This window comes from Xyrauchen texanus, chromosome 31 (genome assembly GCF_025860055.1).
Source record: "Xyrauchen texanus isolate HMW12.3.18 chromosome 31, RBS_HiC_50CHRs, whole genome shotgun sequence".
In the NCBI taxonomy this organism is placed as follows: Eukaryota; Metazoa; Chordata; class Actinopteri; order Cypriniformes; family Catostomidae; genus Xyrauchen; species Xyrauchen texanus.
This window is the reverse complement of record NC_068306.1, coordinates 35303126-35322116: the sequence shown is the minus strand read 5'-3', so window position 1 is coordinate 35322116 and position 18991 is coordinate 35303126. Positions and strand designations below refer to the sequence as shown.

Genomic DNA, 18991 nt, shown 5'->3' with positions numbered 1-18991 from the left:
ATAATATTATTAACTTGTTTGTTGAACTGTCATATGAAATCAGTGTCACATTTTCAATCATGAGGTGATGGTAAATTAAGTGATGGTCAATTGTCAGCTCTCTTGGTCGTCAGGTCGTGTGATGTATGTTGCTGAACTGTATTCAAATGTTATAAATATAAAAACACCACATTTTGAAATTTAACTGTAGTATGTCAATTTAGTTTATTTGTGTGTGCTGCGCTCATAGACTTTAGAAAACGGCACTCATTTGTTTGATTTCAACCTGTCTTTGCACTCATATTTTGCTCCTTGTAGATAAAGTGCACGCCTTGACCTCTGGCATGGCCGCATCAGTCGAGGGAACTGCGACATGTTCCCCAGCCTTGCAGACTTTATCACTGATGCAGGCACGTCACACCATTTCTCCTCCCTATTTCAATCAGCGTCTGAGCACCTGTCAGCAATGAGAAAACAATTTGCGACGTACTTTAAAGAGGATTATCGCTCTTTTGCGTGGGTTCGAGATCCGTTTGTGTGCACAGCAAACGAGCTATCAATTGATATGCAGGAACAGCTTATTGAGCTGAAGAGTGACAGTAGACTGAAGGAACTCTTTAACGCCTTATACCCGCAAGGGGGCGTGGGCGGGCCGTGGGGGCGTGTTTATAATTTTATTACCTTTGTTTTATAACAAATATTCAATCAACTATCATAAACTATGCATCATTTGATAGCTAAAACACTCAAAAATCACGTTCTGAACGTGTTTTTGCAATCAATACACCAGAGAGGAAAGGGTTAAATTAAATGCTGACAGACCGACCCTGTAAATATGAACAAAATGAACGGCAATACTCATCTTTCATCTCCTATGGTTCAGATCAGTTCGGACGAATCCAAGAAACACCAGCATACATTTCAATGTAAGGGTCTACTCTTCAAAATGCATCCCACTTTTAATCCAAAACAACAAAAAAATAGGGAAAAAACGAAATATCCTCCTCAGTTTTCATGAGCGCTTCCAGTTAGAGTAATCCATCATGTTCACTTTCAATGAAATATCGATTCTAATTTGTATTCCAATGTTCAAAAACCATCTCTCCCCGTAGTTTGGACTGTTTCCGATAAAATGAGCCATTCCCTGTTTCTCTCCTTCAATCAGAGGCTCTGTAATGACAAAAATATGAAGGGAGCGCACCAACAGGCTGCGGGACCTGTCACTCTCGCACCTCGGTTTTTGATTGGATAAAAGCCACCCAATGTCTGGTCAGCAAAATTTTGATGGATGGGAGTATTAACCAACTAAAACACGATTGCAGTGATTGACAGTTTGCTTATTTTACCTCAGAAGATCTGTCTAATACATAGGTCTAATACAAGTGCGTCCACTCGTGTGCTCTTCGGCATTTTACGCACAGCACGCACAGTTTTTACCATTGTTTTGCTACACGGAGCTCGTTTCAACGCGCGGATTTATTCTAACATTATATCTAACAATCTACATCATGGATCGTCGACTGAAGAGGAGTTTTTGTGGTGTTGAGAGTGTTTTGGAGGAGTTAATGAGGAGTAGCGACGAAGAACAGCAGAAAGACGCAGAAACAGACATCTTAGACAGAGAGAGCACGGTGTCGAGTGTCGATTCGGCTGAAGAGGAGATGTTTCTCCATGGACTCGATCCCGTATTAGATCGGTAAGTTGAAACACATCGTCTTGAGTTTTTATGTTTATGAAGTATTGGCAGTTTTTCTGTTCATATCATGTTTTTGATTATAAAATGACTAGCAAAGACACGAGGCTACACGAGTAGCTAGGTGATAGCTGTATATTATACATAAAGACATAATATTTATATCACACACACACACATTATATTTATGATGCATATAATATAACAAAAATATCTTTATCTTTATCTTTCCTGTCTTTCAGTGGCTTTGGTTTCCAGTTGGTAACAAACCTTGTTAGTGACTGCCTTGGATCAACATAAATACTGTAAATACTGTAATTGCTTTTTTTTTCTTTAGTAATTGGATATTTATTATAATTATCAGTTTATTGTAATTTATTTGAGTAAAAAACACTGTTGCAATTACAAATGTTGTTTTCTTTTTATATAATTTATTAATTAGTTGTAAAACGATCACTTTTGAAATGCATACATGAAGTGAGTTTTTTTGTTTCACTGTTTTTGCTATCAGAATTGTTCAAAATAAAGAGTATTTTGTTAAAATGTTAAAATGTTGTGCTGAAATCATTTTTTCTTGTGTGGTTTGATGAGCAGAACAGTTCTGAATTGATATACATGTATGTAGTATGTAGTGTTTACTCCTTATGTCATTTGGTTACCAGATGTCCATTTGGAGTCTCCAACTGGCCTTTTGGAAAGGACGCCTAGACTTTCCCTGAATAAAAGCTTACAGAAACTACATTTTTGGGAGTATCATCTTCAAATTTGAATCAGAACATGGTCAGACATTCAGTTTTATCTTTATGGTGTTTTCAGGCCTTTAACATAAAAGTCTGATACATTTTTCCCTAAATGAAGTTCATTCATAGAAATCGTGAGTCACTTTCATGTAAATTTGACCTTGTTTTACTCTGTTCCTATGCTACTTTTGAATTAATATGACTCTTGGGTAACAAAGTTTCAAGTGTCTAGTTTAAAAAAATATCAGAGTTATGAATGTGGACCATATGGTTTAGGAGCTACAGACATTTGTATTTGGGTATGTCATTTTCAGAAAATTCTCAAAAATAGGGGTGCTGGTTAAGAGGTTAACTCCTGCCCTCTTTCGTCATTCTGGGCAGCATTGATGCAGGAATACCCTGAACTCTGTGACGTCGCCTTGAAGATTCTCCTTCCTTTCGCGTCGACATATTTGTGTGAGGCAGGATTCTCAAAAATGACTGCACTCAAAACGAAATACCGCAATCGTGCACAAATCGAGGATGATTTGAGGCTATGTATATCAAACATTGAGCCAAGAATTGAGGATCTTTGCAAGGCAAAGCAGGCTCAGGTCTCACATTAACATCACCTACCAGCAAGCTTCTGTAAAAAATGCAGATGATGCCTACTATTAGGCCTAGTAATAATAACAATAATAAAGCATAAATTAATATCAGAGGTCTGGTGCCAATTCCCAATTATAGCAATAGCCTAGTAATGATAATAGGCCTACTGATGATGATAATAATAATAATAATAATAATAATAACAACAATAAAGCATATAACCTCATATAATTATATAGCAATAGCCTAGTAATGATGATAGGCCTACTACTACTCATAATAATAATAATGCCTGCAAGCTCACATTAGAAGTCTGGTGCTACTGCCAATTATAATAATAATAATAATAATAATAACAACAATAAAGCGCGGGGCGGGGGGCACTGGGGCCCCAACTGCAATGAACCAGCTTTGGGGGGGCCCAGCTTGCAAAAGGTTGAGAACCCCTGTTTTAGGACATCTACTTTGTGCATGAAACAAATTATATTTCCAACAATTGTTTACAGACAGATTGTTTCACTTTTAATTGACTATATAACAATTCCAGTGGGTCAAAATGTACATACAAAGTTAACTGTGCCTTTAAGCAGCTTGGAAAATTCCAGAAAATTATGTCAAGCCTTTAGACAATTAGCTAATGCTAGGAGGTGTACTGAATATTAGGTGGAACTGTGGATGTATTTTAAGGCCTACCTTCAAACTCAGTGGCTCTTTGCTTGATATCATCTGAAAATCAAATAAATTAGCCAAGAACTCAGAAAAAATGTGTGGACCTCCACAAGTCTGGTTCATCATTGGGAGCAATTTCAAAATGCCTGAAGGTACCACATTCATCTGTACAAACAATAGTACGCAAGTATAAACACAATGGGACCACGCAGCCATCATACCGCTCAGGAAAGAGACACATTCGGTCTCCTAGTGATGAATGTAGTTTGGTGCGATAACTGCAAATCAATCCCAGAACAACAGCAAAGGACCTTGTGAAGATGCTGTAGGAAACAAGTAGACAAGTATCTATATCCACAGTAAAACGAGTCCTACATCGACATAACCCGAAAGGCTGCTCAGCAAGGAAGAAACCACTGCTTCAAAACCACCATAAAAAGCCAGAGTATAGTTTGCAAGTGCACATGGGGACAAAGAAATGTCCTCTGGTCTAATGAAACAAATATTTAACTGTTTGGTCATAATTACCATCGTTATGTTTGGAGGAAAAAGGGAGAGGCTTGCAAGCTGAAGAACACCATCCCAAACGTGAAGCATGGGGGTGGCAACATCATGTTGTGTGGGTGCTTTGCTGCAGGAAGGACTGGTGCACTTCACAAAATAGATGGCATCATGAGGAAGGAAAATTATGTGGATATATTGAAGAAACATCTCAAGACAGCCAGAATGTTAAAGCTCGGCAGAAAATGGGTCTTCCAAATTGACAATGACCCCAAGCATACCTCCAAAGTTGTGGCAAAATAGCTTAAGGGCAACAAAGTCAAGGTATTTGCATTGCCATCACAAAGTCCTGACTTCAATCCGATAGACAATTTGTGGGCAGAACTGAAAAACCGTGTGTGAGCAAGGAGGCCTACAAACCTGACTCAGTTACACCAGTTATGTCTGGTGAAATGGGACAAAATTCCAGCAACTTATTGTGAGAAGATTGTGGAAGGCTACCCAAAATGTTTTTACCAAAGTTAAACAATTTAAAGGCAATGCTACAAAATATTAACAAAGTGTATGTACACTTCTGACCCATTGGGAATGTGATGAAAGAAATAAAAGCTGAAATACATAATTCTCTCTACTATTATTCTGACATTTCACATTCTTAAAATAAAATATTGTTCCTAACTGACCTAAGACAGGGAATGTTTTCTACGATTAAATGTCAGGAATTGTGAAAAACTGAGTTTAAATGTATTTGGCTAAGGTGTATGTAAACTTCTGAATTCAACTGTACCTTTACTAAGCGTTCAACCATAATGCAGTAAAATATTATTAATGGAGAGTGAATTTGTTTAAAACTTTATGGTAATTAGGTAAAGTAATTGTTGTACATGATTAAAGCTTCTAGTCATAATGTTATTTTTTTTTTTTGTATTATTATTACCACATTATAATAGACGTCCTTATTGATATTAGGCCTATACTCCATGTGAGTGCCATGGATTTTGTGGCTTGATGTAGCCTACCAGAAACACGATTCTCCAAGATGAGGTTGGATTAACGGGAAACACATTTAATACATTTTTGGTGTATTACATTAACTTTTTTTATAATTTTATTTTTTAATAAAACAGATGATCAAGGGCCTGGGTAGCTCAGCGAGTATTGATGCTGACTACATCCTGGAGTCACGAGTTCGAATCCAGGGTGTGGTGATTGACTCCAGCCAGGTCTCCTAAGCAACCAAATTGGCCCAGTTGCTAGGGAGGGTAGAGTCACATGCTGTAACCTCCTCGTGGTCGCGTCCAGGGGTTCTCGCTCGTGGTAAGCTGTTTGTGAATCGCGGAAAGTAGCATGAGCCTCCACATGCTGTGAGTCTCTGCGGTGTCATGCACAGCGAGCCATGTGATAAGATGCTCGGATTGATAGTCACAAAAGCGGAAGTAACTGAGACTTGTCCTCTGCCACCCGGATTGAGGTGAGTAACCACACCACCGAGGACCTACTAAGTAGTGGGAATTGGGCATTCCAAATTGGGAGAAAAGGGGATAAAACATTTTTATAAAATAAGATGATCAATTACTCAGATGATCAATAAATTAATTACCGGTACACTAAGGAATCAAGCTTTGAGTGTGAAGGGGCCGTTTTAAAGGGCACCTATTATGGCATTTAAAATGTTCCTAATATTGTTTTGGGAGTCCCCAACAACAGTTTTACATGCATGCAATGAAAAAAACACTTTTTTTGTCTTATAATATGCATTTATGTTTACCCGATTTGCTCACCGACTCCCAAATGATTTGTTCAACGACTCACTTTTCCAAACCCCTCCTTTGCGTGACGCTAATCTGCGGTGATTGGTCAGATGACCCAGTCAGTTGTGATTGGTATACTCTGTGCAGAGATTGTCGGAAACGGAACGCCCATCACCACTTTGTAGTAAAAATATCAAAATCAGAGAAGGAATTTGAGTTGATTTATGTTAACACCCAATCAGTTATTGTTTGCGTTAGCCCAACGCATAAACATATTGGTAAAGCACTGCATTGCTACAAGTTATTGCTCTATTCTTTATGACAACTCCAATAACATCGACAAACATTTCACATATTTCAAAAAAATTTATATTGGAGACCTAGAAGCTGCGCTGAGCGTAACTTACACAACACACACAAATACTTAATAAGCATGCTAAAAAACACATAAAAGCAACAATTATTAATAATACTTACAGGTTGTGATTCGGAGGAGGAAGCTGATCCCAATAAACTTGGTACTGAACTTTCCTTCAGTATCAACCGGCTCGCGAATCCACACTTGAAAGCATTCATGTTCGTAAAGCAATCGTCATTAAAATGAGGCGAACACAGCACAAGGTTCGGGCTATACTTGTGTGGTATAGTTGTAAATATAAACTCTAGCCACTGATTCTTCACATGCTCGTCCCTGGGCAGTGAAAAAAAGGTCGCTTTTGATATGCACTTCAGAACACAGCGTCTTGTTGTCGATATGATGTTTTCAAGTTTTCCCTGGTGTCTGCGCGCGCAATGAGTGGGCGCGGACAATTTGATCATTTTTCGTCTTGACGTCACAACGAAAAGGAAAATGACTCGTTGGAAAAGCGATTCATTACATTGACTCAGAGTCGACTCCTACTTTTGAGAGACAATAACTTTTTTTACGGTGAACTTTCATATATAAAACTTTGCAGGATGTTTTTGTTCACTTAAACCTATGTTACACACTACATGAAAGGTCATTTTCAAAATTCCATAATAGGTGCCCTTTAAGGTTCAAATAGATGTAACAATTTATTTATTTTTTAATAAACCAAGCAAAATGCAACTCCATGGCAGCAAAAGTAAATCATGAACCGGGCGCGTTTGGTTGCATTTTATTTCATGAATTCAATGGAATTGAATTCAATGGAACTTTGCATGGCTCTTTGACCCAACAATGAACTTGCAATTGCTGAATAAAGACTGGAAAGCAAAAGGTGTAATTACGAATGTAAACAAAAAAAATCGAAAGATAAATAATAATAATAATACAATACACGAACTATGAGGGCTGAGCCCCTACCCTCTAAAAAATCCCATGGTCCTATTGTGCCCTTTATACTCCTCAAAACCATGACGATGTCCTGCGAGGATTATGCACATCCAATGAACAATGTTTCCCCTGCAATTATTGGGTTGATTTAAATATCATTAATAATAACAACAATAATGACTAGATACTCGTCTATTTAACAGTCTGTGCACAGCTTCCCAATTCATAATTTTCCTTTTAAAAATAAAAAAGCACCGCCACTGTGCAGTAACAAAAGCGAGTTGGTGAGGTCATTGGTTGTTGTATCTAAGTGTCCATTGCCAAGTGATGGGATTGCAATAAACATGCAGTTGTCAGAAGTTTTTCTAAGAAATATTAATTTTCTTCATTAAAATTATTAAAATCTATCTGCAAAAACCAGCAGCAAACTTGAACTTTGTGAACTCTTATTTTCTACAAACGGGGTTGAAGAACATATGATTGTGCGTGTTGGCCAATCAGTGCAAATTGGAGTGTCAGGCCTGTCCACATGTGCAAAACAAATATTCAAGTTATAAACATAGTTTTCTTGTTTTTGGCTATTTCCTTTTAAATTGAAAATCAAGCAGATGCAACATAAATTGTTGTGATGTAATAAAGAGAGATTATGGAAATGTGATAAATGAACGGTGTATTGGTTAAAAACGAGAAAACTAACAGGTTAGGTACACGGACCCACAATATACTGTATGCTCTTGTTTCTAATGCAGACAAGCTAATTCAAAAACGTCTCCTGTGATCACTTGTGATCACATTTTGTCAACAAAAGTGTTTCTGATTTCATGACTACTTCCAGAGTGTCACTCCATGGTGATAAACTAAAAAATGGATGGCAAAATATCAATATAACAGTTGCAATGGGATCCTATGCAAGTCATTTACAAAAAAGTTCACCCACCCCAGAGGTGATGCACCATGTACAGGTCTCCAATCTGAGAGAAGAATCCTCCAACAGCTTCCTGGTTCTGCTGGCGGAACTCAATGGCTCGAGCCCTATCAATGCAATGCGAAACTTCAGCATTCTGCAAATTCTGCATCTACTTTCTCCATCTTGTTTCTACATAATTCTCCATATAGGCCAATACTGACTGTGTGGAAGAGGCCTGTTTTATTGATACTCTGAATTCCTTCATGCTATATATATTTTTTCATTCAATCTAATCAAATTACCAACTGTAAACATTTGCAAGACGTATCCAATCAATGTTTAAAAAGAAACATGCAGATTCTTTGATATGTACATTGTTTGATGCAGCAGTGAAATTAAGCCAGGCATAAAAGACCAAATGCGATTGTATATTCATCGCCTTTATTGTCCCATATTTGGTTTATATATTTTAGAGCGTGAAATTCAAGGAATGTTACCATGCTTTCTCATAAATCAGCAACTAAAATCTGTAAGAGGCAATGAAAACATCACTTCATATGTGTAGCATAAAAATAGCCACCATATCAGTAGAGTACAGAACATTCAATTTGTATTTAATCTAAAAGAAAAAAGCTGTCTCACCAGTAATTTCCCCACTCGATCATGGTTCCAGGCTAAGGAGAGGAAAAATAGTTAAAATCAGTCAAATAAAATCCAATCTTTTCATCCATAAGGAAATAGCCCTGATTTGGGCCAATATAGCACTATATACACTCAGTAGAAATGTGTCAACTGGTAGATTTTTTTTTTTTGTACAGTTAATACCAATGGACTAATTGATCAATGGACTGCTTCATGTTATTTACACAAGAGGGTGACAAAGAAACATGGAGGATTGTGAAAATACAGAGCGGGATGTGTCCCAAACATGACGAAATGGGCAAGAGTAATTTTATCTTTTGGTTTTCAATCATCAAATTCCAAATAAAAAAATTAAAAGAGAAAAGAATCAAATGAGATGAAAATGTAGAGTGCTCAAAGCCTAGTGTGACCGCCCCATAAGTAAATGATGAGGGAATTATCATTTCTGGGTGAACCATTCCTATAACATGAAATAATATTACTAGTTTTTGTTCAAAACATTACTCATCAGCTTGAGTTGATACACACCCGGAGTTGATAGGACCTCAGCTCGTATATATTTGGCCCTTCTCTGGGCACCGGCTCGTTCCAGAAGCTGAACTCCAGCAGCAGTTGGTTTCGACGTGACAGCAACATCTTACCACGCTTTTCTCTATACTCCGAAAACTCCTGAACAGACACATCAGCAGCCATCAATGTCCATCATTTCCAGACACAAATCACAAGAGGCTGTAGTGTTTTCCAATAAAGTGTAACAGAATGCCATTCATTTTCTGCACAGAGAAATAGATTTTTAGTGATAATGTATAATGATTTCTAGACAGACCTACCAGGATTGCAAATTTTAAGACATTTCTTTAATCGACAATCATTAACGTTAATAAATACAATGTATTAATCGTTAACAATAACAATTAGGGCTGTCAATAGATACATTTTTGTAATAAAATGTATTACATGATATGCCAATGAATTAATCGAATTAATAGCATATATGAATATTTGTTGAAAAAGGCCCCTCAAAAAATGAAATTCAAAATAGATTGATTAGAAAATGTATAAATAATTATATAATATATACTATAAATGCAATAATTCGGATAATTAAAATACATTGCATTACTGTGACAGACAAGTACAGCATGATTAGGCAATACAGTATATTGTTTATTTCCATATCATTGAATAAAAGCCTATCCTTGGCCTACAGGCCAAAGCAATCCATTTTGAAATTGAGTTCATCTATCTGTCCAAGGTAGATTTATCATAAGGGCTTTTCTGAGGACGCATCAACGTACACATGCATCAGACGGATGCTAACGGTTTTAGTTGGGAGTTGCGTTTAAAGCAACAACGTGTCCTCATACTGTGCTGTATGGCAAACCAAGATTTTCAGAATATCGGCGATAGTTTTAATGCGTCTACATCTAAAATGCCGTATTTTATGGCTTTCTAAAGAACCCAAACGCCGTAAAATACATCGTTGTAATTCCAAACACATAAAAAATGCTGCAAAATTGTATAAACGCTGTATTGAACGGCGTTTAGTGTATGTGAAAAGCGCCGCTTTTTACGCTGCTTGGCTTGGCATATGATGCCGTAAAAAAAAACGCAGTTATTTTTTTGTACAAAAGCAGCGCTTTCTACAGTGTTTTCCATGTAGTTTTCCAAGACTTAGATGTAGATTTACATGTAGATTAATTGTTGGGGTAAAAAGCAGCAATTCATTACCAATCATTATAAATTTAGCTCACTATATATATATATATATATATATATATATATATATATATATATATATATATATATAGTAATAATACAAAATAATAAACAAATATGCATATATATCCTTTAAAATCACCAGCACACTTTTGCAGAAATAACCTGCACTTAGATTCTAAGTGTTTATCTTTTATATTTTTTTTGAGGTTACATTTTGAACTAAGAAAACTGTACAGAGGAAATTATAATAAGATGTACTATTCAAATAATGGGTTATCACATTGTTATTTTTACTTTATGAAACAGTTAAAAAAAACATTATTACATTGGCATATTACCAATGTGATAACTTATCACATATGAATGTTTAGTCATGCTTTTTAAAATTGAATACAGTTGAATGCCTATTGAAGCTGGTTTGCACCACAGTTGATAAAAAAAAAGTTTTTTGTAAGTCATAATATTGAGAAAGTATCTCATTATTATTAGTTTCTTAGTGTTTTGAGATACGGTACTACTACAGCATATTTTGCGGCATTAGGGTTGTTTAGAAGGCTGTAAAATATGGCATTTTATATGTAAGCGCGTTAAACTATCACGTAATTCTGATACTCTCGGTCTACTTTTAGTAAGTGTAGTATTGGACTTGCTCCGATGGAGGAATATTCCTTATTACAGTCCAGGGACATGAATCATTGCGTAATTTTTTTTTAAACGCGTTATTTTTTAAATATAATTAGTTGCACTGAATTATCACAGCCCTAATAACAATAATACACTTTAAGTGGTGACCTGCTTGAAACTCAAGATGCATATTTTTCTTCAATAAAAGCTTTAGTTATACAAAGTTTGATTTTTGTCTGACCAAACATTCTAATGCAAACTTAAAAAATGTCAACATTGCCTCTCAGAAAAATGACTTACTGTAAAACATAATGGGGCAGATTCACTAAACAGTTGCACCACTTTTGCGCATGGTATTTCAGCTCAAAACCCTATGTCTTATTCCATAACCACCCGCAATTTTAGTAGGCGAAATCAGCAGAGAAATTGCACTGTGTCTTGTGTATTTGAATGTGATTGTCATTCCTTTCTGTGCATACATGCCTCCTTTCTATGTAAATTCGGCTAATAGTAGATTGCGCTTCATTCACAAAAGTTGCCTGGTGCAATTTAGATTGCTCTTTTACCGGCAAATGAAAAAAATATCTGTAATTAATCACATAATCATCAAATTCTGGAGAAGAGCATTATAACCTGGCAGATATTCAGATGCATGGTGTCGTCAAGCGCACGTTCTGCATGTTTAAGAGATGATGCAGGTGTCTGGATTAAAGTGATGCTGTACAGTCCCAGCAGGGTGTCAAATGCGGAGGTCTCCTCCACTATACTGAGCTCAGAATCGGACTGCAAGATCATAATTGCACATGCAAATTGCGCTCAGCATGTTTCAAAAATTCACATTTTTGTTTATGAATTGGGTGCTAAGCCAGCGCAGAGAGCGCATGCAAAAAAAACTGCGCGATTAGTGGCCACAATTCCTTCTAAGTGAATCTGCCCCATTATGTTAAATGATTAGGATTTATGTAAATCATTAAATTATGGTAATATATGTCAAATATATAAGTACCTTCATGAAAACCCTCTCATCAAAAATATTTATAGACATCAAGTATTTTTCCAATCATTCTGCAAAGCCGCTGTGTGATTCCCTCCGCTCGTCCATCGTCATACATTCTCTTAGCGAGCAGTGAGGTAATAATATGTTGTGTGCTGTACCTGCCCTCGCTAACACCGTTGGATGCAGACATCTTTAGTGGTACACAAATTTCAAAACAGAATCACAGTAATGATAACGAACATTGTCTTCTTTATGTGAAATGGTTCCACATGGGTCCCCAATAAGACATTCAAGAATGCCTCGCAACAGCTAGGGTTGCAGTGAATTACAGAGTCCTTGCATTTGAAGTTGCGCTTATATGTATCTGTAGAATCCACAAGTGTGATTTCAACTTCATTTTAATGAAGCAAAAGTCCCGGTGAAGCACTACACTACCAATAATCCTGAAGACAGTTCCACCAATCAGAGAAGTCGCTGTTACCATGCAAAAGGAAAAAGTGGGCAGGCACCATTGTGCTCTAGAGTCCAACTCTCCTTAGCATTGTTTGCATGTCTGAGTGTCATAAAATGAACGCTAAACAATATTTTTCTCTTGTGATGGTATGATCAGGCCATGAAAGCCACTTCATTTTTGTCGCCTCCTCTGGCAGTAATAAAAAACCCTCACATCACAAAATTGTGAAACAGGTGTCCATGATTCCATGAGGCTTTTTTTTGTCAAAGATTATTAGGTGAAGGACATCCATCCAAACTGACCTTTAGTCCAAGCTTAAGTTTAATGTAGATCCTTGAGCTAATCCTAACCCTAAATCTAAGCCAATTATATAATGCAGCTAGTGCAGATTAACGCACTCACTCATGAACGCACCTTATTCTTCTTGAGTTTGTTCATGACATCAGTCAGGGCCGGGTATCCTCCTCGATATCTCCAAAGATGTACTGATGGACAGACACACAGAGATATAAAAACTAATCTTCATAATCAGAATACTCACACACACACACAAAAAAAAATCTATATGATTGGTCTTTTGTTAAGCTCCACCCTCTTTGTCTAAGTAAACAGAACTGCTCATAACGTCTCATAACACACTCATTTTGATGTGAACTCTTTATTTACTATCACCGGTACTAAGACCTGAATCAATATGTAAATTAATTAATGTTATGTTGCTAGCTTTAAATTACTTTGGAGCAAATGTAGGTGTCCTTGCTGATGTTTTCCATGTTTATTTGGGAATTTGTGCTGACACGGTTTTATCCATAACATGCTTTTCTCGAGATTATTTAAAGATAAAATAAAAAAACAATTAGCATAAAACTGCTCGAACACACAATACTCCAGTAGATTCTCATCGGAAAAGAAACTTTTCGGAAGCAACCATGTCATTTTGTGTCGCTTCAATGACACTCTCTTCTCAAATGTCAGCTTGCATGCGTTCTTGACTGGTCTTGATTTCCGAGTCTAAATTCCAAAGTTCTATCAGGTGAACTACTGCGCAAGCTAATCGCATTGGTGTGTAAATGTAGGTGAGTCCGTAATGCAATGGTAAAATGTAGTTTTTCAAATGATGCGTTACAGTAAAGGTGTTTTGATATCACTGCAGCATGCGAGTTATAGAGCGAAAACTCATATTCGGCCATTCTAGTAGTGATTTGTGAAAGTGAATAAAACGCACAGATGTTGTAGCGCCTCTAGTGTTAATTTCACCAGGAAACTGCAACGAAACTTAGAATTTGGCACAGTCAGTCAGTTTGTAAAAATGTAGTTATAGTAACATTCATTCTATGAGACATTCTATGAGAATTATCTGATCAGGTGCAGTGTATCAAATAACATGAATAAGTGGTGAGTAGGGTTGTTTCACGGTATACCGGTTTCACGGTATACCCTGGTATGAAAATGTATGGTTATCATACCATGTACATTTGCTTATCTTAAGTATTGTTTCTCAAATGGTGGGTCACACCCAAAAGTGGGTCGCAGTTCTATTTGGACTGTGTTGCGGACAGCAGGGAAAGAACAATGTCATGGTTCTCACATTAAAGATATTTCGGCATCCGTCCAAATGATAGTCTATTTAGGACTGCGGAGGAGAATTAATGATAATCTCGCAATCAGCTAAAGGCTTCTCATCTGCACTTTCACACGAGTGTAACGGAACCAGCTCGCGATCATGGTCTACTCTTCTTTATGGCACGTGCAATGACCAGACATGCGGAGCTCAGACCTCAAAACTGATGTGACCAATTTCAATTCTAGTGAGACTTCTCTAGTTTAAAGCATTACAGAGGAAATCAAGTCGAACCTCTCAAACAGTAGCAGTCCTGACATGCCAAAAAAGAACTGAGGAGGAAGAGCAACACTGTGTTATGTGCAAAAAAATACAATTATTACACATAATCACCTTTACAAAATTGTTTCACTATGTTACATGAGTAAAAGTAACTGTTATATTTTGACAAAATCTAATAGTTTCATATGAAATAATCTAAAGGTAGAATCTATTAGACCTCATTTTATATCAACAGTGGCAGTTTTAGTTAAAGTTTCAAGATGTGTTTCAGCTAGTACTTATTTTTTCATAAATACTATAATTTATTATTATTACTATTATTCAAGACTAGCTACACTGACCTAACCATGGTAATGAGGAGCCTTTCCTCCTGTGTAATATGTATGTATGTTCTGTTTGAATTGTGTTTGAAATTAGGAAACACATTGGGATAATAATGGGCTCATATAAGATAATATGCTCTTAAATTTTTAAAAGGGGGAGAGAAAACTTTCTATAGATTTAAATAAAGGTTACATTTTACTATGTCAGGTCGCCACTTGATGTCCAATGTAAAATCTGTCCTGAAGCAAAACCAGTTGAGAAGCACTGAGTTAAAGGTACAGACAGGAGCAGTCTATGTTAACTGTTAATAATCATAGGACATTACTTCAAAAGCTCACACAGCTGATGTTATTTTTCATTTAGTAGTTCATTTAACATGCTATGATAACATGTAAACTAACATGCTTTAGTTATATAACATGTTATAGTTACATGATATTTTTATCATGTTTATAATTCAGTTTATTATTATAATTCTGTTAGCTTTCTTATTCTATTTATTTTCAAAAGGGAGACTTTTTTACACATCCATGAAAGAAATGGTTTCAAGTTTCAATCATAATAAAGCGTTTGTTCAACCAAAAAAAAAAAAAAAAACCTTTCCGTTTTCACTCCTTTAAATGTCATTGTAACTGCTAATAATAATTGTGTAATACCGTATACTGTGATACCGTGAAACTGTGATATTTTCTGAGATGGTTATCATACAGTGAAAATCTCATACCATTGCAACCCTAGTGGTGAGTGTCGGGTCACTTCTCACCTGCCTGGTCCTGTTCTCCATACCATGTGTTCCAGGTGCCCACCAGCTCACAGGGGTAGTTGGAATCAGCATGTATGGATGGCAGAACATTCTCACTGTATGTGCAAACACAGATGTCTTTTTAAACCCAATTAACAACGATAATTATGAGCCTCAACAGCAGGGGGCAGTCAGCGCACCTCAATAAACCTCACAAGTAGCACAGCCACAGAATGAGATCCGCTCAAATAGGAGCATACACACAAAATGTACAAAAGTTTTTGTACTTCTTCAAGAATAAACTAAGTAACATTGATGAGTTTGCAGGTTAGAGTATGAAACTGGTGTAACTCCGCAAACTGAACAATTAGAAATGTATACATTTATTATGCAATTTCTCAGTATGTAGACTTGAATAGATTTCATTTATTCTATCAAACCACAAAAAGATACATTGTGTAGGCTACATGAAAGATATGCACAATATATCATCCAGTGATGGCTAGAGTAATCCTTTGATAATGATTTGCAGTTATAAAAAATGCAGATATCGTTCGACAATCATCTGAAAAATTGTCTGAATATCAAAGTATGAAAAAGGTATCGTTCCCAAGCCTAGTTACCACCGTGGTGTATATGGCACTGAAAACCAGTTAGACACTTGGAAAATGTCTGTCTGAAGTATGTTCATATACAACAATTAGCTAAAAATAGCGCAGACGGAATGCAAGAACACGTCCTATGAGAACGTCTTGTGAGAACAGAAACAGAATGAAACAGAACTCAATGCAAAATAGATTGCTGTCGACTGTAGATTATGTTCATTGATATGGGATTAAAACAAATGATACATTGACTTCTAAAGCCATTTTTTTGTATTGTCTAATCAATGCTGTACTCGTCTGCCACCACTATAATAAAATACATTTGAATCATTATATACAGTATATACTTATATTTATTTTAAATATTATGTATTATTCATATTGAAATATCTTCATTTGGAGGTCTTTCTCAGCAAATATTTGATATGTGATTAATTTGATTAATTAATCAGCAGGTCATGTAAATAATTCCATTTAAAATTGTAATTGATTGACAACCCTAATATTAAGTTATTCAATTAAACTCAGCCGTTCACATTCAAGGATGAATTTATAAACAATTAGTTTACAAATACATACGAAGCAATGCCATCCGATATGAACTTACCAGAGTTTGTTATAATCATCAAGGCACTCTGGCTTGACATTGTGAACTGTAAAAGAAAGGCAAGTTATGGGTCATTCAGATGGCAACAGACTGTGCTTCTACTGACCGTAATCTGAATTTTACGGAAACATTTTTTTTTTATTCGGCAATGTCATCTCTCTACATTTAAAAAAAATACAAATAGGAATGTGGGATTAAAAACATACACTGAATTTTGTAGAGGTTGTTGTCTTCTTTCTTAGCAAGCAGATGAGAGTGGGCGTCCTTTCTTGGATCCACTTTTCGTACAAAAAGAGACTTGATCCAGCCCTCTTCACCACTTTTGTTTGTAAATGCACTCCTAACAAAACAAAGAAAAATAAACGTCCATTAATTTAACACATCATAATTATTATTCCAGAGCATAATTACAAATATGAAAACAACACACCTTTCTATTTCAATCTAGCATGTCAGTTTAACTAGTTATGTGATACATACTATAACACTACTAGCTACTCTACAAGTCTTGTTTTGAATTATTATTATTTAATTTAAAAGTGTCAGGGGGTACAGAAATAAAAACTGTGGAAAAACTCGAAAAGTACAAAAAAGATAAAAGGTAAATTAAAAAAGTTCGCAATTTTTTTATATTTTTCAAATAAAAATATTTAAATACATATAAAATAAATAAATGTATATAAAATATATCTCTGAAGCTGTTGGCTGTAACATGAGTGTGCAGACAACAGTTAAAGGTACACTAAAAAATGTTTTACTCCTAAAGTAATTGATAGTAATTTTGAAACACCAAATACTACTCGCTTCATCTCCCTGGACACTTTCACTCATGGATTAAATGAATCATGGTTGACTGTGAATAGTGAATTTTTACAATGTGATCAGTAACTGAAACTATTTGCTTTAAAGGATTCAGCATCCACACCACTAGGTGTCAGTGTAAGTCCAAGACAACATACATAAAAGTTACTGAATGCACCTTTAACAGTCTCAAAAATAAAAAAAAAAATCTGTAGGATAAACTGAGTAGATTTATCCAAAGCACCACAAAAAGAACATAGAGAATCTTTATTAGGTAGCATCCTTTTTAGATATAGTTAAGAGAAAAAGAAAACAGCAACAAAATAATATTTATCTAAAAATCAGTTTTGATGGGCAGGCAAAATTATTTCTCGTATTGCAATATTGCATAATAATAAAAAAATAATTTTAGACATTCAATAATTATGGCACACTAATGCTTTCATGTTGACCTTGACCCCTCTATTCAATCCGATAGTGAGTGACCAATGCACGTCACTTTCAAACTGCTGTAACTTCCAGCGAAATATTGTTCCGTTAAAATTTACAGGTGCACCTATATGCTTCTATGCACTTTCCCTGAGAATACACAAAGAAATGCAATCAAGACCAACTCAATTTATTAAAAATTCAAAAAAAAAGTTGATTTATAATGCCAAAGGTGTATGTATGTGGCACGAATAACAAATCAAGAGCTGTATTTAGCCTGCTGGCTACAAGCAACGCGTTATTCACTGTCTGGTCGTGTAGGTAAACAAATGGGGCTCGCGCCCAGCAGTAGTTTTGTCAGTTTGTCCTGTCAAAATGTCATCTGACCTGACAGCGAATCGCAGGTGCTGGTTCGGCCGAAACTCTTTTCTGGCATGCTGTGTCAGGCCGCTGCCCAGTGTCTGAAGGACTCGCGTCGCCATGTTGTGAATGTTGAGCGAATGTTGTTCTGTGTCGACACACATGCGGTGCATTCTTCTCGTGCCGCTAGAGGGAGACCATTGACTGCATATCAGAAATAAAAATAGCTCCCAAATATTTTTTGTTGCTTTAAAACCTTGTACAAAGTGCCCATCAAAATTTTACTACAAATTGATACAGTATATGAGGCTCTATATTGAAAACTGAGGAGTGTATAGTTATTTTTGAAATCCATTTTTGAATTTTGAAAGCCATCATTTCAATGTTTTGAGCTTCTCCTTTACCCAGACTTTACAACTTAACTTTTTAATCTATAATAGGTTAATAATATGTTTTACCTTTAAATGCATGGGTATTTTGCCAAACATTATTTCATGCGCGGGTCCTTAGCAACCCGGCACGTATATGTACCACCAAACGACCAACAAAATGCCCAGCTTGTGTCAAATGTTCAAAACATTACATACACTAGTGGCCAAAAGTTTGGAATAATGTACAGATTTTGCTCTTATGGAAAGAAATTGTTACTTTTATTCACCAAAGTGGGATTCAACTGATCACAATGAACAGTCAGGACAATAATAACATAAAAACTT

General features: G+C 36.0%; 1 protein-coding gene across 1 annotated transcript in view; it reads right to left on the bottom strand.

Annotated features, from left to right (window-relative positions):
* Positions 1-18441, bottom strand: part of LOC127625445 (protein NipSnap homolog 2-like) — a 30823-nt gene extending 12382 nt beyond the window's left edge. Inside the window, exons 1-8 of the mRNA XM_052100743.1 lie at positions 18303-18441; positions 16892-17025; positions 16686-16731; positions 15495-15589; positions 12979-13049; positions 9296-9436; positions 8768-8799; positions 8156-8250 (exon numbers count right to left, since the gene is read on the bottom strand). Coding sequence (XP_051956703.1) covers positions 8156-8250; positions 8768-8799; positions 9296-9436; positions 12979-13049; positions 15495-15589; positions 16686-16731; positions 16892-17025; positions 18303-18439 — 751 coding nt within the window. The 5' untranslated portion in view covers positions 18440-18441. The remainder of the gene's footprint in view (positions 1-8155; positions 8251-8767; positions 8800-9295; positions 9437-12978; positions 13050-15494; positions 15590-16685; positions 16732-16891; positions 17026-18302) is intronic.
* Between the last annotated feature and the right edge of the window lie 550 nt (positions 18442-18991).